Below are 19,774 nucleotides of genomic sequence, written 5' to 3' on the forward strand. Positions count from 1 at the left end.
TGGGAGATCTTAGGCTCATAGAGATAGAGCTGGGAGGGACTTCAGAGACCATCACATCTGACTCATTGAATGAACTAAGACCCACGGACTCAGGGACTCAAAGTCTTACAAGTAGCATAGTGGGTGTTGGGCTATTGTCCAGTGGAGGCTTTAAGCAAAGGCTGGATGATCTCCTGTTGGGTGTGTTGTGGAGTGGATTCTTTCAGATATAGGTTGGAGTAGATGGCCCTTCAGCCTCATGAGTTCAAATCCAGTTTCAGACACTTACTAGTTGTATGACCCTAGACAAGTCACTTAACACTGTTTGCCTCGGTTCCCTCTTCTGTAAAATGAGCTAGAGAAGGAAATGGCAAATCACTCCAATATGTTTACCAAGAAAAGCCCAAATGGGGTCATGGAGAATCAGATGTGACTAAAATGGATGAACAGCAAAAGATGACCCCTGAAGTTCCTTCCACATTGGAGGTCCTGTGAGTCTGTGATTCTGGTTGCAATCTATGTGGGTAGAGGGAATTTCTACAATGGAAGTTCCCCTCACTGAGTAAATCACAGGTAAATATTTGGGAATATAATAAAGACATTTTTTCAAAACTATTGAGAATGTATTTTGAATTTCTTCCCTCACCCTCTCCTCTGCAATTCCCTACTCACCGAATAAGTCTTGGGGTACTAAGAAAAGGTTAATATGTAAATGGGGATAATGGTTTGCTCAGCTCTCATCCCTCATCCCCTGCTGATGGCCAGTAATGCAAACTTCCTGGACTTCAGGGAGCTCTGTAGAAAGAAACCAAGAATTGACACAAGACTGTACAATCCACCCATCCTTTAAAAAGTGAGAATGTCCTTTGCCAATTTTGCCTTGCTTTCTTCCTCCAGAGCTAGGTACTCGGGATACAAAGGTAAAGGGAAGACATTTTCTGGTTCTTAGGGAGCTTGTACCCTCCTGAGCAGATCACCCAGCAGCCTGGTAGAGTGCAAGAAGCCTCTGCTGTGCCTTTGACAGCACCTGAGTGTCCTGTCCTGTCCCTAGGATACATACTCCCCAGCTGTATAACGTCATCTCTTGGGACCCAAATCTTTTCCTCTATGAAATGAGAAAGTTAGACCAGATGGCTTCTCAGGTCCCTTCTAGCTCTAGGTAAGGAGGTTATGAAAGCAGAGATGCATACTAGTGGTGTTTGGATGAGGAGGCTGACACTGACATCTGGGGGGTCAGGGCAGGCTTGCTTCCCGTCGGGGCAGCATTGGGGCTGAGTGCAGTGAAAGCTAAGTGCTTTCTGGTTAGAATATCATTTAATTCTGCTTGCCAAACTGGAGACAGTGAGATGTGTCTTTGCAAAGAGAGTTAATTGAAAATACTGAACTCTCCAGAGTAGAAGAAAGGTGGCGTGATGCCACTAAGGGGGCTACAAAGGGAGGCTCTTGGTAGCTTCTGGATTTGTTTTCATGGTGGGATCGCTGATGGCGACTGGTTTTCAACTTGAAGCCCTCATCAGTGGCAGATTTTATGTGAAATGGCTCTTAAATGAGTCTTGAGAATGTTGAATGCTTTCCCATCAACATCGTGGACCCAGCATAAGCCTCCCTCCTGTGGCTTGTGCTGGCTGGAATCCTGGCAGCCAGTGACACATCCTGTACTCTGTCTGTCAGGGCCTGACTACTGAGCTCAGCACAAGGGAGAAGAGGGGGCGCTATTAACTCACTGGATGACCTTGCCAAAGTCACACTGTTTCTCTGTGCCTCACTTTACCCATCTGAATTATTTCTAAGGTTCTTTCCAGCTCAGTCTAGGATCCTCTTTTTTTTTCCTTTTTAATGGTTGTCCATTAGATTGTAAGCTCCTTCAGGACACGGACTGTGTTTTACTTCTTTTTGCATCTCCAGGGCTTAGTATAGTCCCTGGCGCAAGTGGGGACCACTTAATAAATGTTGATGGATTGATTATCAAGACTTGTGATTTCATTGTTATAGGGAATTCCCAGGCTGGAGATTTCCTTCTCCAAAAGCAGAGGGGAAAACAGTTTGTAGCTTAGGGAGTTAGTAATCTGGGGCACTGGAAGTCAGAGAAAGACCTCACAGCGGAGTCCCATCCACTACAACACACAGCCCCTCAGGATCATTTCAGAATAAAGTTAAGATGAGACAGTGCGCATAATAGTAACAATAATGAGTTATGCTGGTCACATTTGTCTGGCACTTTGCCTTTAAAAAAAGCTAATTTTACAGCTGTCCTTTAATTTGATCCTCATAAAAGCCCTATTGGATTATAGATAGAACATTGAAGGAAAACTCAGTGGCCATCTAGTCTGTCTCTCTTCTTTCCAGTTGAAGAAATTGAGACCCAGTCAGGTTGAGGGACTTCATAGATCAGAAATAGAGAAGTGAAAGGGAAATCAGAGGCCCTCTAGTCTAATGCCCTTATTTTACAGATGCAGAAATTGAGGTCCAGAATGGGAAGTGACTTGCCCAAGATTCCACAAATAGTAAAGGCAGAGTCAGGCTTTGAACTCAGAGCCTGTGGATCCAAATTATTCTCTCTTTCTGCTCCCAGATGGTAGAGCTATTCTTATCCCCATGTTAGAGAGGAGGAGACTGTGGCTCAGAGTAACCAAATGATATGCTCCAACTCCACTAGCATGTGTATGAAGATGAAAGACCAAGTCTTTGACTCCAAGTCTGTGCGCTTCCCATTGTGCTACATGCTCCCTTTCCACATTAGGCTAAGTCACTCTTCAGTCCTGTGACTTCAAAAGCACAAACAATATGGAAGCCCCGGCCCTGGTCTTGGGAAGCTCACTTACCAGAAATATTGATGCTAGCCTTCTCCAACCTTGGTCAAAGAGGATATTGCTCAGGGTCTGAGACAGCCCAAGGCTACTTTCTACTATCATTCAGGTATCTCAGTGAACCACAGACTCGGGGTCTCCCAATCAGCCTCTCACTTGCCTGTCCCAGAAGCACAGCCCTCTGCAGACTCAGCTCCTCCAGGCCACTAAGTAGTGCAAATTCAAAGCGAGGCTAAAGGTCCTGACTCTTCTGTTCAACGTCAAAGAATCAACCATTTGATGTCACTGCAGATGATTCTTTCATCAACGTTAGCTGAATTATTTTTTTACTCTTTGAACATTCTGCCTATACCCAAGGCAGAAATCATCTATTCCTTCCAGTTTCCATCAAAGTAATTAAAAACTTTTGTGTACTCCACTGCAGTTTCTGGAGAAAACAGAAAATGTGGCATTGAGTGAAAGAAACCAAACTGGGGAGATTTTCAACAACTTTCCCAGTTTTCTTCCTGAGGACTTCATGGCTTATCTGTTTCAAAAATCTGGGCTATTGCTGTAAAAACAGCAGTATTTTGCCTATTAAAAAACAAATGGGTCATGACACTAGATGATCTGAGTATATGAAAAGTCATGCTGCCTTGTAGGATCCTGGGGCATGGACCTAGAGCTGAGAGGACCTTTGAGGTCAAGTCTAGTGCTCTAATTTTATGGAAGAAGAAACTGAGGCAGGCCCAAGGGGATGAAGTGATCTTTCTCAGGCCATGCAGTAATTGTCTAACCCTAACATCAACCCTCTATGCCATTATGCCATACTTCCTCTAAATGGAATTCTTCCCTGTTGTGAGGCCAGACATCCATGCCTTTTTCATTCTCTCTGGAGCATCATCTTGTGTTTGAGTTGCTAAGAGGTCCATCCCAACTCCAGAAACTAATTTTCAAACTCCCCCTACCCCCAAGGCAGCCTACAAAAGGTCACACCATGTTAGCAAAGAACCTCAGAAAATACTGCTCACCATTGGAACTGGCCCGAAGTCCTGGGTGCTGACATGAAGATTAATGGTGCCTCGCTCCAACTTTGGCAATTTGGGCCAATTTCACGAACTTCTCCCTTTCTTTTCAAAGCATCACGCTAGCAACGTGTTCTCTGCTGCCAGGTAGAGTACTACATGTTCAGGTCTTTTGTAAAAGACCTTCATGGGAAGAGAAAAACGAGATAGGAGAATGGAAAACCTGGTTATGTGTTTGTGTGATAGGGAGAGGTCTGACTTCTCCTTTTGTTATTCCAAGGAATGATGGTACTTTTGAGTTTGCCAAGTTTTATTAGTCAACGTGCTGCCAGAGTTTGAGACAGAGTCAAGGATGCTTAAAATTATGTGGTGTTGAGTGAAAAGTCAAAGAGAAAAGAGCACAGAGACCAAATACATATTTTTAAACTTTTATACATCTACCTGATGCTGAAATATAACCCACACTTTTTTTCCTCTTTCTGATTATCTTTTAGCATTCACTCTAGAAAATGGAGAAGGTTAGTGGCAGAGACTTTTATTAGTTTGGAGCTGATCTAAAGTAATTGGTGGTAGAACTTGTCCTGGGTGGATCAACCCCCAGTGCTCACTCCCACAATGGCACTGGCCACACTCTTGTCCCTTGGCTTTTTAGCTCCCCCAAACCAGAAGGCCCGTTTGTCTGCCTGCGGTTTCACACCATCTGGAAGTTCAAATCTGACTGCAGAAATGATGTCATCCCTGCTTACTGCAAACCAGGCTAGCACCAGTCAAAAGCTGGATGCGGTTCAGGGCCCCAGTTGTGTCTTGATTTAAAAACTCCAGATTTGGTTGCTGATTTCAGGAGGTTTGAATGAGGCTCCAAAGATAGAGAGGACATGATTGATGGGCTCCTGCTCAGATTCCTTTGAAGCTGAGAGCATGCTTTCCTGTATGTGGAAAACATGCTCTCCCAATGTGAGAACTCACCTGGCACATTTTCCCATTGGGGGCGCCCTGGCCCGGGCTGGCCCATCAAGCCTGCCATTTTGAATTTGGGTACAGCAAATGGGCTGTGGATCCCAGCCATCTCTGCTTCTCAGCCTTCATGACACATTGGGAAATCACTGCCATGGCCTTCCTTGCTTTTTATCTTTCCCCAACTCTGGAAGATGTGGCTTTGGTGGAGGAAGCACATCTGGCAGGGAAGGGCTGAGTCCAGTAAGCTCCCTGAGAGTAGGGATTCTCATTCTTTGTATCCATAGCTGCCTAGCACAGCACCTGGGGCAGAGTAGGTACTCAGAGAATGCTTGTTGATTGATTGATTGATGCATCCCATTGACCCTTTCTGGTGCTACTCAGCAGCAGAATTCTGCCCAGTGCATCTTATTACCTCTCCGGTGCTGGGTGATTCATGTTCTTCTCTCTTTGGAGATGGGGCAATAATTCCTTTTGGACTAGGGTTACTAGCTACACTGTGGGACTCAAATGCTGGCTGTGCCCTGGACAACTTCAAAGCATGGAGAGGACTGTTGCAGGAGCTCTAGGGATCCTGTGGAATCCAGCAGACTACTGGAAACAACTCTGGGGCCTGCCTTCCATGTGGCACCAGGATATTGTTAAGCTTTGCACTCCTTGCGATGGCCACACAAAGGCAGATGTTCATGGGGAGGGAGAGGGAAGGAGGAAGGAAACTAGAACTTATTAAGCTCTTACTGTGTGCATTTATTAAGCACCTACTATGTGCCATGCATAATGCTATGCTCCATGATCATAGGAACTTGGACTTGAAAGCTGGGAGGGGTCTCTGTGAGCTGGAAAGTAGGGATGTGAACGCCTGACCTTCTTTTCTTCCAGGGATGACATGAAGATCAAAGGAGATCAATGTAGATCAAGAACTTGGCAAACTTGAAATACTTTGGCAGAGCCATGGCTTCATCACTGGTGGCCATGACTGATGTGCCATGTCAAAGGTTATGGTTCAGTGGTGTACAGTGTTAGCATCTGAGACAAGAAGAACCAAGTGTGAGTCTTGCCTCATCGATTTGCCAACCAAGTCAGTTAGCTTCTCTTAGCCTCAGTTTCTTATTCTATAAAATGGAGACAGTGACCCCCCCCCCCCCAGGGTCATGAGATAACATGCCAGTTATATAAATGTTGGGTATTATCTGTCAACAAATCTGTGAGCGAGGGGCTGTTACTGCTCCTGTTTTTCAGTTGAGAAAACTTGTCTGGTTGAGGTTGAGAAAGGCCAAGTGACTTAGCCAAGGTCACATAATTCATTCAATCTTTAAGGCTGGATTTGATTCCAGGTCTTTCTGATACCATACTTATTGCTCTTGTCATGATACCATGCATGCTTGAGATATGGGTCCTTTCCTCAGTGATGCCAACCATAACTTTCATGGATCACCCACCCCACTGGTGGCCTCCCTCTCAGTCCTTGAATGCTCTGGGAGTCCTCTCTCCCTCACCCCCCCCCGGGACTGATCTACTCCCTTTTCCAATCAGGTGTGTCAAAGATGGCATCCAGAAAGCCTGTTAATTCTCTCACACATGGGCTCCCTTCTCAGATGCTGAAGGAGCAGGAAGTCGGGTTCAAGGTTAGCTGCCTTTTCACGGAGTCCAGTTTCCTTCTCATCATCTTCCTTCAAGGTCATAGCCCAACCGCTGAGGTTAGGTTGTTAGCCTGGACTCTGGAAGGGTCAGAGCCAGAGAGCCCCAGAGAGAGAAAGAGTCCTTCGGCATCTAATGGTTTGGCCTCTCAAGATCAACACTTATCATAGTGCTGGGCTGCACTGGCCCTCAGTATCTGCCCACTGATTTGCCCCACTGTGCCAGGTCCGACATGGGTCTGTTTTTTGCTCTGCATCCCTCCATGTGGTTTCTCTTCCCCTCTCCCAGAAGGGAGCTCCTTGAGGCCAGAATTCTTGCCTCTGATTTGTTATTTTAACCTTCCCCCAGTGCATAGGGCAGTCCCCTGGGGCCACTCCCAGGGCACAATGGTGCTTAGTTCTGTCTCCGGATGTATGTATTCATGGTCAGACCTGTGTTCGTGTGGAGGGACCTGCCCAAGGGCTTGTGTGGATTAGGTAATAGGACAGTTGTAAATCACTTCATGTCCTGTAAATTCTAGTTTATGTGTATTGTTTATGCATATCTACATTTATTATTAAAATAATTAATAATTAATAAATATTTAAATTTCAAAAATTGTAATTTTATTATCATGCAATAAACTATAGGTTTAGTAATGGCACATTTTAAATAAATATTTAGTAAATCATAAATTAAATAATATTTTTACATATTGTAGAAATAGCAGCAGCAGTAGTAGTATGCATGTATGTATGTAGATACATCCAGCTGTTTCTCCTCCAGGTTAGAGAATCCCTTAGTGAACAGATACTTGCCTGCTTGTTCATGTCCAGTGAACTTTTGGAGGCACAGTGTGGAAGGAGCACTGGGGAGAGGGCCTGAGGATCTGAACTCAAATCATGACTCCATTATTTACTTCTAGTTTGCATGACCTTGGATAAGTCTCTTTTCCTCCCTGCGCCTTGCTTTTGTCTTCTGAAAGATGGGAGGGGGACATGGAGTAGAGTGACTTTCTGGTCTTATCCAGCCAGGACAAGTACATTGAAGGGTTTTATTTAGTAAGAGGCTGGCTTTTGTCTTCCTTTCTTGTTTCCCTTTCCTTTTTTCCTTCCTGTTTCTCTTCTTTTCTCTTGCCCTTCCCTTTCTTTCCTTCTCTCTTTCTCTGGGATTTGAACTCAGAGCTCTCCTGAGCACAGGTCCCATTCTCTCTGCCTATGAAGGGCTGCCTGACTCCGTTGTTCTGGGGGATGATGGAGTTTTATTTGGCTTTGGGATTTCTTTGGCTCACACTGAGTGTTGGCCCCCTTGTCAGTCTGCCTGTCATGTCCAACTCTTCTGTCTTGGGATTTGCCAGGCAAATTCTAACCTTGGGACTTGCTTATAAACATCAAAATACTTGAAATGAAAAAAAGTAGGGGAGAGGGGGTTCATTGGATCAGAAAGCAAATTTAGAGCAGGTCATCTAGTCTAAATCCTCTGGCTTTATTTAATTATTTATTTTACAGAAGGAGAAACTGAGGCTTAGAGAGGGGGGAAAATCACTTTCCTGGATCCACACAGCTGGGATTGAACTCTAGTGATCTGACTTTGGAACTGGTGTCTTTCTATTATGACCCAAGGTGCCTCTCAATGTGTTTAATTTTTGCTTCATCAATAGAATTTGACAACCAGTTACTGGAATCCTACCACTTGGGGGCAAGGTTGGAAAGGAGACTTTGCTCATTGTCCCATAACTTTGTGGGGTGAGTAGAAAACAAGCTTCTTGTGGGCAGACACCATTTCATTTTTGTCTGCATTTCCAGCACTTGGCTCATGGGCTCAATACTTCTGGAATTCAGTTGAGGTATATGAAGTCCTCCCTCTCTCATTGGGGTAGCCAAGGATTGGACTGTGCTTCAGTCATCCCCATCTCCACCTTTGGCTGTCATTGAACTCCTTCTAAATGTGCTTGAATCTTAGAACTGCTTAGGATCAGAGTTTCTCTTTCTACTGAACAATATTGCAAAGAGTGGTGACGGATGGGATTCAGCGATATTGGCCCAATGGCAGATTTTAAAAGAAGGATTCTAGAATCCCAAGGGTAGGAACAAGGGCTGTTCCTGTGAAACCTCCTCCAGGCTTTCCAGTGAGGAGGATAGACAGCCACATTGAATGGAAAACCCAAAGGAGTTTCCAGGACATCAGAGTCAAACCTTGGGGCTGCATAGTTGGGGCCAGTCTATAGGCCATTTTGCTTCAGAAACGTTCAAAGAGTTTGTGCCTTTAATGTGATGAGAGTAGCCACTGTAGGCTGATGGCTGAAGCTCCAATTTATAGAGGGTGTCCCCAAAGTCTCAGTGCAATTCTCAGCTATCATACTTTAAACTTTATTTAAATTTTAAATGCAAAATTTAACTTAAAGCTATTAAGGCTTAAAACTGAACTAAGGCTTTTGAGATGCCCTTTACATCAAGGCAGCTAGTTGGTAGAGTGAACATAGTGTTGGGATTGGAGTCATAGAGAACTGAGTTCAAATCCAGAATTAGATACTTAACCAATTGTGTGACAGTGGGCAAGTCACCCAATTTATCTGAACCTCAGGCTTGTCACCACCTATCTCCCAGGATCATATAAGATAAGATTATAAATTTTTATTATTTATAGATGAAATGTGTTATTATAATATTGCTTTAAAGTTGCAAAGTGTTGCATTTAAGAATAATGTAGCTAACATTTATGGAATACTTCATACTTTCAAATATTATCTCCCTTTGATCCTCACAACAACCTGGGAGGGAGGTGATGTGATCATTTCGTTAGCAGTAGGGGGAAAGCTCGAGGAGAGACAAAGTAGTTTCTGCTAATTAGTTTTGTGAGCATGGGCAAGTCACTCAAGCTCTCTCAGCCTCAGTTTCCTCATTATCACATTAGGTAGAGAATTCAGGAACAAAGTTTGTTATGACACTCAAAGGAGTAGGTTCTACATAAACGTCCGTTTCATTCATGAGGATGGATCTTTCTAGAAATAAGCTGCCTAGAGTCACCATCATCAGGACAAGCAAATGTTGACTTCTGCCCACCTTCATCTGGGTTTACAATCTTTGGTCTAATTTCTTGGTAACTGTTTTGATAATGTATTTTGACTCCGTAACTTGTTTACCTAAATATTACTTACCTGAGCTTTACTACTGAAGCTTATTCTCATCAAGGGGCTATTATTTCTCTATAAACAAATCTATATTTCCCATAAGATACTTTTTTTTTTCTGGAGTATATTTCTATATGTATGTCTAGGTCAATACAGCTGTCTGTCTCTGACTTTGTCTCCTATAAGATGCTCACTTTCATTTTCCATTGTCTTCTTCTATGTCTCTGTCAATCTCTATTTCTCTTTCTCTTTTCTGTCTCTCTCTGTTTCTATATACATATTTCATTGTCCTTCATGATCAGAGATATGGTATCATGAATGAGACTGTAAAGTCAGCATGGTCTTAGCTATTTGCCCTGATGGATACAGTCATGGTTCCAGGCTGCAGTGTAAACAAAGCTGGGACTTGGATCAGAGGGTTTCAGTTCAAAGCCCCCTCCTTGCCACTTAGAGCCTGTGAAACCTGGAACAAATCACTCATTGACTTCAGTTCTTTCATTTGTTAAAAAAAATGTGAGATGGAGCTGGATGGTCTCTAACGTCCCTACAAGCTCTCAGTTTATGATCCTGCTTTTAAACTCTGTATCTTATTTCAATTCATATTGAGCAAAACATTTATTCTTTCATAGTATTGTAGTCTAAGGGTAGCTAGCTGTCACAGTGGATAGAGCCCTGGACCTGGAGTCAGGAAGACCTGAGTTCAAATGTGGCCTCATTTCCTAGCTGTGTGACCCTGGGCCAGTCACTTCACCCTGTTTGCTTCAGTTTTCTCATCTGTAAAATGAGATGGAGAAGGAAATGGCAAAACCAGTCCAGTATCTGTGGGATCACAGAAAGTTGGACGTGACTGAAACAACAAAGTGTTCTGTTACTTTCCAGGACTCAATCCTATAATCATGCGTTTAGAGCTAGAAGGAAGTGGCTGTGTTCTATTCTCATTTTGCATATGAGGAAACTGAGACCCACTGATGGGGGTCTCACCATATAGTGAGTAAGTGTCTATGAAAGGATTTGCACTTGAATCTTCCTGATTGCAAATCCTACACACTAGCCACTGTACCACAAGCATTGATCCAATGTCCACTGTTGGCCAGGCTCCGTGCTAAGCACTGGGAATATGGAACCAAAAGCGACATGGTCCCTGCCCTTAAGAAGCTTAAAGCATTCTAATGAGGGAGACAATGTGGTGTGTGTGTGTGTGTGTGTGTGTGTGTGTATGTGTGTATATGTGTGTGTGTATGTGTGTGTGTGTGTATGTGTGTATATGTGTGTGTGTATGTGTGTGCGCGCGCGTGCGCGCGTTATATATTTATAAATAATATATACAATATATATCTGTATTTATACATATTTATGTGTATATAAAAACAAATTAGACATTCTCCTCTGCATTTGTATTTTCAGAGTCCAGAAGGAGTGAATGGAAGGCAGTTTTGGGAGGGAGGGCACTCATAGTTGAGGACATCAACATTCCTAGAAGGTGGCCCTGGGGCAGAGTCTTGAAAGAAGCCTGGGATTCCAACAAGTGGATGTGAGGAGTGAGAATCTTCCAGGTGTGGGGGGAAAGGGCAAGGGCAGGAGATGGGAGGTGGAGAGTGGCCATGCCAAAGAGTGGTCAGATTAGGGGGCTGGGCTGTAGAGGCCATGGAAGGAGGACCATGGAAGAAGACTGGAAAGGTGGAAAGGGGCCAGGCTGTGAAGTTGTGTGAGAATTCAACAGAAGAGGTGATTGGGAGCCACTAAAGTTAATTAAATAGCAAAGTGACATGGTTAAGACTGACCTGAATCCTATTAGTGTGCTCACTGCTCCAGTTATTTGGGCCACCTGGTCAACCTGTCCATGCCTCCCTCTTCTGTGCATAAATAATCATTGGGCAACTTCTTCCTCTTCTTTCTGTCTCTCTGTCCATGTGGGGAGTCATGCCCTTACATGTGGGTGCTCTGTCCAAAGAAGTATAATTTTTGATCCCTTTATACTTCACAAAGTATCTTGGCATTTGGAGGTTAGATTCTTTCCTTTCCTATTTATTTATTATCAATTTTTTTTAAAAACTGGAACAGTTAACTCTTTTGTCTCATGTAGTTTCATTAATGAATTCTTGAAATGTAGCTCTGAAAAAACAGGCTTTGCAAAAGCCCATCGTGATTCAAATAAAGCTACTTGACTTTAAACTTTAAACTCAAGTCACTCAGGCTTTTGCTGATTGGCCAACAAAAGTTCTCTGTCCAAGCTTCACTGGTGCATGGGTTGGATTTTGATGGCTCAGAGTGAATGCAAACAGCAATTGTTTTCTGTTCTCCCAGACTGATTCTTTTGGGAAGGCCAACTAGGCCATCTTTTTTTATATTCTTAACTCTCGTCTAGCCTATAATCACTGAATGGGTGTTGTCTCTGACAAACTGAGACCTGGGAAAGACCTTAGCTGAAAAGGTCTCCCACTGCCTTTAGGGCCATCACCAGGCCTCCTGACCTGTATCTTACCACTGGACCCCAGTGACTCTGGAGGAGAGAGTGAAGCTGGTAGCTTTGCACAGCCCTGCCTCATTTAAATCCAATTCACTTGCAAGTCACCCTCCTGATGTCATTGGTCTTTTTTGAGAGTGAAGGACAAACAAGAAAAAGAACCCCCCCCCCCCCCCCCAACAGTCTTTGGGTAACCTATGAAACAAAGGAACACACCCTCAGAATCACATCAGACCTCTCTGGCATTCTCCTTTGGCAATGAGGAGGGCAGGAAGGCAGACAAAGAGGGCAGAGGTGCTTGAGAACAGCACAGCTTTTAGATGTCTTACTTCTAAACAGGCTACATTACATTACATTGCATTGTTACATTACCTGGGACTTTAATTCCTCCTTCCCCCTTCCTCCCCACACACTGTGTTTCTCACTCACAAGTATACTGGGGGCAGGGTGAGAACAAATAATTTTAAGTTAACATGAGTGATCACGAAAAGAAGGTGGTTTAGGTGTTCCTGAGCAGTACGGTTAACTAAGAATGTCCCTTCTGGAGACAAGCAGGGCATTTTTCTCTCAGCTAGGTGGTTCAGTGAGTACAGTGTTGGACCTGGAGTTAGGAAGACCTGATTTCAAATCATGTCATTTAACTCTAACTGCCTCAGTTTACTCATCTGTAAAATGGGGAAAATAAATAGCATTTACCTTGCTGGATTGTTGTGAGTATCAAAGGAGATAACATTTGTAAAGTACTTAGCACAGTGCTTGGCACATGGTAAGAGCTATATAAAATTATTATTTTCTCCTCACATTAGAATTTGGTTCATTTGAAGTTCAATCATTCTCTTTATTTAATTTCTTTCTATAAACAAGCAACTGAGCTCTGCTGATCTCAAATTGCCCATAGGTCCAAATTCATGATTGATAAATTGAAATAAATTCAAGGTTATTTTTATTAAAATCCCCACCATCCCTTTTTCAATCCTTTTTTTTTAGGTTGATGCCCTGAGATTGCGACTAGAGGAGAAAGAATCTTTTCTCAACAAAAAGACCAAGCAGCTACAAGACCTCACAGAAGAGAAAGGGACGTTGGCTGGAGAGATCCGAGATATGAAGGACATGCTCGAAGTGAAGGAAAGGAAAATCAACGTCCTGCAGAAAAAGGTGAGTCCTTGAGGAGATTCTCTGTGGGTCGAGAGCCGACAGGGTAGGGAGGCAATGGTGAGCCTCCATTGGGGGAATGCCGGGACACTGTAAGCAGATGGAGAAATCAAGTTTCTTTCTCTGCAATTTTAGAATGGGAAAGGTGCATGTTTACCTTACCTTGAGTTTCTTGTTCATCTTGCTGGTCTTACCTGATTGTTCTCATCATTTGTTTTCCACTGAACTTGTATTTTTATAACCCAGCAATCAAACCATGGTGAATTTACGACTTTGCCATCGCAGAGCCTGGGGGCAACACTTGTGCCTAAAAAATAAATCCCCAGGCAAAGTTAGGCTTTGACAAAAATAATGTAGAAAGGATGGAAAAAAGATTTGGGCATCTTACATTGATATGATCTAATCCAATCAAGTCGAGTTAAAATTCCCTGAGTTATTTGTGCTTATGGGAGAGCCACCCAGTTGTTTTATGGTCTGCCTTAACTACATCTCAGTGCATTCTCATTTCTCCAGACTTGAGCCGAATGTCCTTCCTTGCCAAGCCTGCATGCTTCTATTTCCTGCATGCTTAAAAACCATGTGTTGGGTGGGGTGGGGGGAGCAGAGAGGTTTTTTCCCTAGTGCCTTGCTTCAGGAGTGGATCCGAACCAAGCCCTTGAATCTTTCCTTAATTTCCAGAAGAACATGATGTACATTTGAAAATAATCAAACTTCAATTTAAAAAATACTCACTCCTGGGAGTTTATTGATGTTTTAAGGTCCAGAGGGCCCACAGCTCACAGAATGGTTCTTGGTATGTCTCTTACCTGCTGGCTGTTTCTTAAACTCCTGTTTAAGAAGTTCAAGGTTCCAGTAATTACCCATTAGGCACCTACCCAGGGGACGCCCCCCCCCCCCCCCCACACACACAAAGGCTAGTGGATATTATGATATTAATGGGTCTAAGGAAAACCTGAGTTCAAATCCAGTCTCAGACTCTGACTATATGACCCCGGGCAAGTCACTTAACCTCTATCTGTCTCAATTTCCTCATCTGTAAGACAGACAAAATAATAGCAGCTGCCTCCCACAAAATAATAGCTGTTATCTCCCAGGATTGTTATGACAGATAAAATGAGAAAATATTTGTAAAGCACTTTGAAAATCTCAAAAGTGTTGTATAAATGCTAGCTATGATCCTTGCTGTTGGTTCACAGGCTGAAGCCTGCACACTGGATTTTATCAGGCTCCCACCCAGTCTTCCTCCCTCTCCCTATGCTGGGCATATTCCCTGACTTTGCATGGTGTAACTCAGGTGGGTGATCAGTCCCATTTTGGAGCTTGTCCCTACACTGGATACCTTGATGCTGACTCTTAAGCTCCCCTGTACCACCACACAGCTTTTCCTCATAAAGTAAAAACAAAACCAAACACCTAGGGTATCTGCTGACTGAAAAATACATTGATTGCATCGTTCGTAATGGAAAACAGGTTTTTTCTATTATACTTAGAAGGTTTTTTTTTTTTTTAGCATTTCAATTTATAATTTAAAATTGAAATATGAAATAAGCTATTAACACTGCCTTCTTCTTATTTTAAAGACAACTAAGACTTTCTCTTCCTGTCTCCTTTGTCTACTGAGATTGTCATTGAGACAAAGTTTACACAAATTATGCCAAGTGTGATGTTTTACAAATGATTGCCTAGGTAATATGGGAGTTTCTTAGCCAACTCCAGGAGGAGAGAGGAATACTTATTTATAGCCTATAAAAGGTCTTCTGTGTTGGTGATTTACATAGAAAATATGAATATGATTATACATTGAGAGCTTGGAGGGTCCCGAGAGATCATCTAGTCCAAAGGTTGTTTTCTGTGTGTCCTGGACCACCCTTGGGCAGCCGTCTGGGGAATCAGCCTATAGACCCATTCTCAGAATCATGTCCTTAAATTCATCAAATAAAACCCATTTTATTGCAAAGGAAATTGATTATATTGAGATAACAGTCATCGAAATGTTTTTAAAAAGAAGTTTGTGGACTTTAGTTTAAGAACTCCTTATAACCTGCCCATTTTATAGTTGCTAGCCCAGGGTCCTGAAGCTACTTTCAAGTCCCACATCTGGGAAGGGCGGAGGTGGGAATCCAATCCTGGTCCTTGGATTCTCCACCCAGCCCTCTTTCCTCTGTAGTGCTGTATTTAAATAAAGATTCTATGGAATTTTCTGTGCATGTCGGCCATCAATCAGGGGCAACTAAATTGTCTCTGAGATGTTTTGACTTTATGTACTAAGTTCTTTTTATGTAGCCAAATGAAGTCATATTTTATATTTTGGAATTTCCTTTTCTTTTTCTCTCCTCCTGGATCTTTTTGTTGCATTGTTTAAGTTCGTCTGTGAGACTTTTATTCTTGCATTATTTCCGAAAGGTCTGTTTCGTTAGTGAGATGCATTACTTCATTAATGACAGTCAGCTTTTCCCACAATTCTTTGATTTCATCTTTGTCACGGTTCTGCTCATTACACAGGATTGAACCATCATATTTTCTGAATCCATTTTTTTCTTTTAAGATGTCACAAGTCTTTGTTGTTTTTAAAATAAGAAGAAAGCAGTGTTAATAGCTTATTTTATGTTTCAATTTTAAATTATAAATTGAAATGGTAAAAGACCCCCACAAACTTGTAAGTATAATAGGAAAAACCTGTTTTCCATTATGAATGATACAATATATTTTTCAAAAGTCAGTAGATACCCTAGGTGTTCTGTTTTGTTTTGTTTTTATTTAAGGCTGCAATGGTCTTTGGGCATGGGGTGGAGGTGAGGGGCTCGGAAGGTCCTAATCCATGACTAACTCAGATTCTCTGAAAGGGTGACATTAGAATGAGAACAAGGTCAGGGACCAGGATTGGTGTCCTGCTGCATTAATTCTGTACCTTTCTACCTGCCCAGCCTTGATCCTGTATGCTTACCTTTTTTTTTTCCATTGACTCAAGAGTTCAACACCCCCAGAATATCTGGTAGACGAATGTGGGTCTCTTGTGATCTTGAAACTAAAATTAATGAATATTATTGGCCGACATGGGCTGGTATCACATGGACAGTGGGTCTCCTCACCATAGGGCTCCTAAGGTGTAAGTACAGAGGGATTCCAGTGAAGGGTTCAAGTCTGGGGCTTAGTGACATCTCTTCCACTTAATTAAAATGTGACTTTGACCAAGTGACTCAACCTCAGTTTCTTCATCTGGAAAATGTTCCAAAGCCACCCCTCCAGTAACCCTAAGTGAGCATTGTGGATTATCAATGCTAAGACCGAGATGAGCAATTATTATGGACAGTTAGGGTTGTGCCACAGGAAAAGCCTTTACCCTGGGGCTAGAGAATCTGGGTCAGATCCCATCTCTGGGACTCTCATTTATTTGGGGGACCTTGCAGAAATCGCTTCAATTTTCTGGGCTTCCTCAACTTCCTTTCTGGTAAAATGAGGCAGTTGGACTTGATGATTTCTAAGGTCTCTCTCTGCTTGAGCTCTGTGAGACCTGAAGAAAACCACAAAACCTGGACCAAGGACAATTTGAATTCTGCCTGAATAAAGCCCTGTTTTTACATAGGGGGCTCTCAGGTTGCTCGTACTGGTTAGGTACCACATCTGAATAGCTCCCCAAAACAGTGTAATTGACTGCCCTGGGGAGGGCTCGGTTTGGAACAGCCTTCGAGGAGGAGGTTTGGATTAAGGTGTACAGGCATGGAATAACAATAATAAACTGATGTCGATGTCAGCGGGGCAGGATGAATCCATATTTCTCTCTTTCAAGAATTCTGGCCGGGGTGCTTCTTTCTAGTGCCAGGAAAGTGGGGTACGGGGCTTTAAGAGCTGTGTTTAACCTGGCAGGGCTAGCCTGACACCTCGTATATGTCAGCTCAGCCTTCGGAGGAATCTATGTCCCTAAGAGCTTCATGGGTAGCATGGGTCCGATCTCAGCAAGTCTAGCTGAGATCTCTCCCCCCCCCCCCCCCCCCCCGCCCCAACTCTTCTTAGCAGTAGCTAACGAAGTGCACCTTGGGGCCTAAGTTGAAGGGCTTTGTGGGAGAGGGTCTATGTCTTGGATTATCTAGATTGAGCACATTTGTAAATATGACAGTCCCAATTTGTGAAATCTGCTGGGTAATGGGACCAAAAGATCATGGATCAAAAACTGGAAGAGACCAAAGATGTGATCTAGTCCAAACCCTTCATTTTATAAATGAAGAAACTGGAGCCAAGAGTGACTTGCCCAAAGTCAGCTTGGTAGTAAGTTACAGAGATAGGATTTGAACCCACACCCTGACTCTGAATCTGTCACTCTTTCCATTGTTTGATCATCTGTTTATAGTAAGGGGTTCTTACTGGCTAAGGCTGTGGGTCAGTAGAGATTTGCTTTTTTCTCTACACTGATAGTTGATGAGGACCTAGATTTCCCCATGCAGGAACTAATTGGATTCTCTTTTCCATGGCTAATTCTGGGCTCTGGACTGATGAATTGGATTGGATTGGATTGCATCAAGCCATGTTGACATACAGCTTTGGAATAATGGGGAGTGGCTGCTTCAGAACATGTGTAGTCCAGTTCCATCAAGATGGAGGCCCGCTCTTGGAACCTTAGAGGGCTAGGCTGCCATTGAATGCATGGAATGGTCCCTTATTAAAACGTGCCCAAGTCTGGGAGCATGGGGTCAGGTTCATGTTTTATATCAGTGAAGTGAAAGAATGTTTAACAAAAGACCCAGTGTTCTGGATCTATGAACTCATGGATGTGAGCACTCGTTTCAGTGAACCAAATTGGCAACATACTGAGAGGGAGTGTCTACCTGTCTCATATAGCCAGTGTATGTCAGAGATAAGACTTAACCCAGGAGTCAGAGGACCTGGGTTCAAAACTTGCTTCTGACTGTACCTAAGTGACCTTGGATAAATCACTTCACTTTCCTGGGTCTCAGTTTCCTCATTTGTAAAATGAGAAAGTTGGGCTTTGAGGTCCTTTCCAGCTTTTAATGCATGACCTATTGAATGCATGACCCAAGTAACTCCACAGAGTGGGAGCATCTTATCGATAATCCAAATAAGTCCAAATAGCCAGGCCACTTTTGGACACGTCCTGGAGGGCACTAGCTAGCATTGTGGATAGCACACTGGAGTCAGGAATCAGGAAGGAGTCCAGGTCTGGAGACCTGAGTTCAAATTTGAATTCAGAAACTTACTAGCCATGTGATCCAGGGCAAGTCTGTCTGACTCAGTTTCTTTGTCTCTAAAATGGAAATAAGAGCATCTGCCTCCCAGGGTTGTTGAGAGGATCAAATGTGATAATATGTGTGTTTGATGCAGAGTAGGTGCTTAGTCCCTGCTTCTCTCTTATTGGTAGGAAGTTGTTCCTAAAGTCAAACCTAGACTGACCTCTTTGCAGCCCTTCTCCCCAATTCTCCCTGGAATGGATCCTTTGGGGCCAAACTGGATAAATGTAATTATCCCTTTTCTACATTACATCCTTTTAAGTGAGTGAAGACAGCTATGATGTTCTCCCTAAGTGTTTTAGGCTAAAGATTCGGGCTAAAGATCCTCATTCCTTTCAATTCCCCATCATATGAGGTAAATTCAAGACCTTTTATGATTCTAAATGCTCTCTCCAGACATTTTCCAGCCTCTCAACGTCCTTCCTAAAATGTGAAGCCCTGGACTGAGTACAGCACTCCTTAGCAGTCTGCCCAGGGCAAAGGACCATGTATCTACTCTCCTCTCCTTGTTCTTGGAAGGCATGTTTCCCTTCATTCGATCACATTAGCTTTCCTTGATGACTGTGTCATGTAGGTGATTCATACAGAGTCTATAGGCCACTGAACTGTTCCTTCACTCCCCAGTCATTTTCATATATCTTGTATTTCTGAAATTGATTTTTGGAAACCAAGTGTAAGATTGCATTTTCCCTTAATAAATTAAATCTTGTTAGAGTCAATGTAATTTTTAGTCTTTTGTGGGACCTCATTGGATTCTTACTATGTTTTCCAATGTCTTGGTGTCCTCAGCTTTGTGAAGTCTCAAAACTTGATATGGAAGCTTACTCATTAGGTCTTTACCCAAGACATTCCCCCACAGAAAATGTGAAACAACCAGGTCGCAGCATCCATTCCTGGATACTCCACAGTGACCTCTTCCCAAGTTGAAACAGAATAATTTATAATCAACCTTTAAGTCTGACCATCCAGTCATTTCTGAATCTGTCTAATTTTACTTACATCTCATTCATATCTGTTCATCTTTTCCACAAGAATTACAAGGGATGCTTTATTAATCAGCCAATAAGCATTTATTAATCACTTACTGTATGCCAGGCACTGTGCTAAGAACTGGAGATAAAAAGACAAAAAGTGAGAGGCCCCTGACCTCCACCACTTTACCAAATGCTTTGCTCAAGTCTCGGTATGGCACTCTGTTCTCTTGGTCCAGGTACCTTGTCAAATAAGGTGATCAAGCTAGCTGGCTATGATATCAGATACCATCTTGATGAAGAAGCCACACTGGCTTACCCCTCCCCCTACATCCTTATGCATTTCTCTAATAATAGGTTGTAGAATTTCCCCAGGAATAAAACTCAAATACACTGGGCTCTGGTTTGCCCTTGCCATCCTCTTCACTTTTGGGGAAACCAGGGCATTCGCTGTTC

The 19,774-nt window shown here is 43.0% G+C and overlaps 1 protein-coding gene across 6 annotated transcripts in view; it reads left to right on the forward strand.

Moving 5' to 3' along the window:
• Window positions 1-19,774, forward strand: part of ERC2 (ELKS/RAB6-interacting/CAST family member 2) — a 1,010,504-nt gene that overhangs the window by 338,734 nt on the left and 651,996 nt on the right. For all 6 annotated transcript variants that reach the window (XM_072599028.1, XM_072599030.1, XM_072599026.1 and 3 more), the window contains one exon: window positions 12,943-13,110. In XM_072599028.1, the coding sequence (XP_072455129.1) occupies window positions 12,943-13,110 (168 nt within the window). The remainder of the gene's footprint in view (window positions 1-12,942; window positions 13,111-19,774) is intronic.

This window comes from Notamacropus eugenii, chromosome 3, assembly GCF_028372415.1.
Source record: "Notamacropus eugenii isolate mMacEug1 chromosome 3, mMacEug1.pri_v2, whole genome shotgun sequence".
NCBI classification, from domain to species: Eukaryota; Metazoa; Chordata; class Mammalia; order Diprotodontia; family Macropodidae; genus Notamacropus; species Notamacropus eugenii.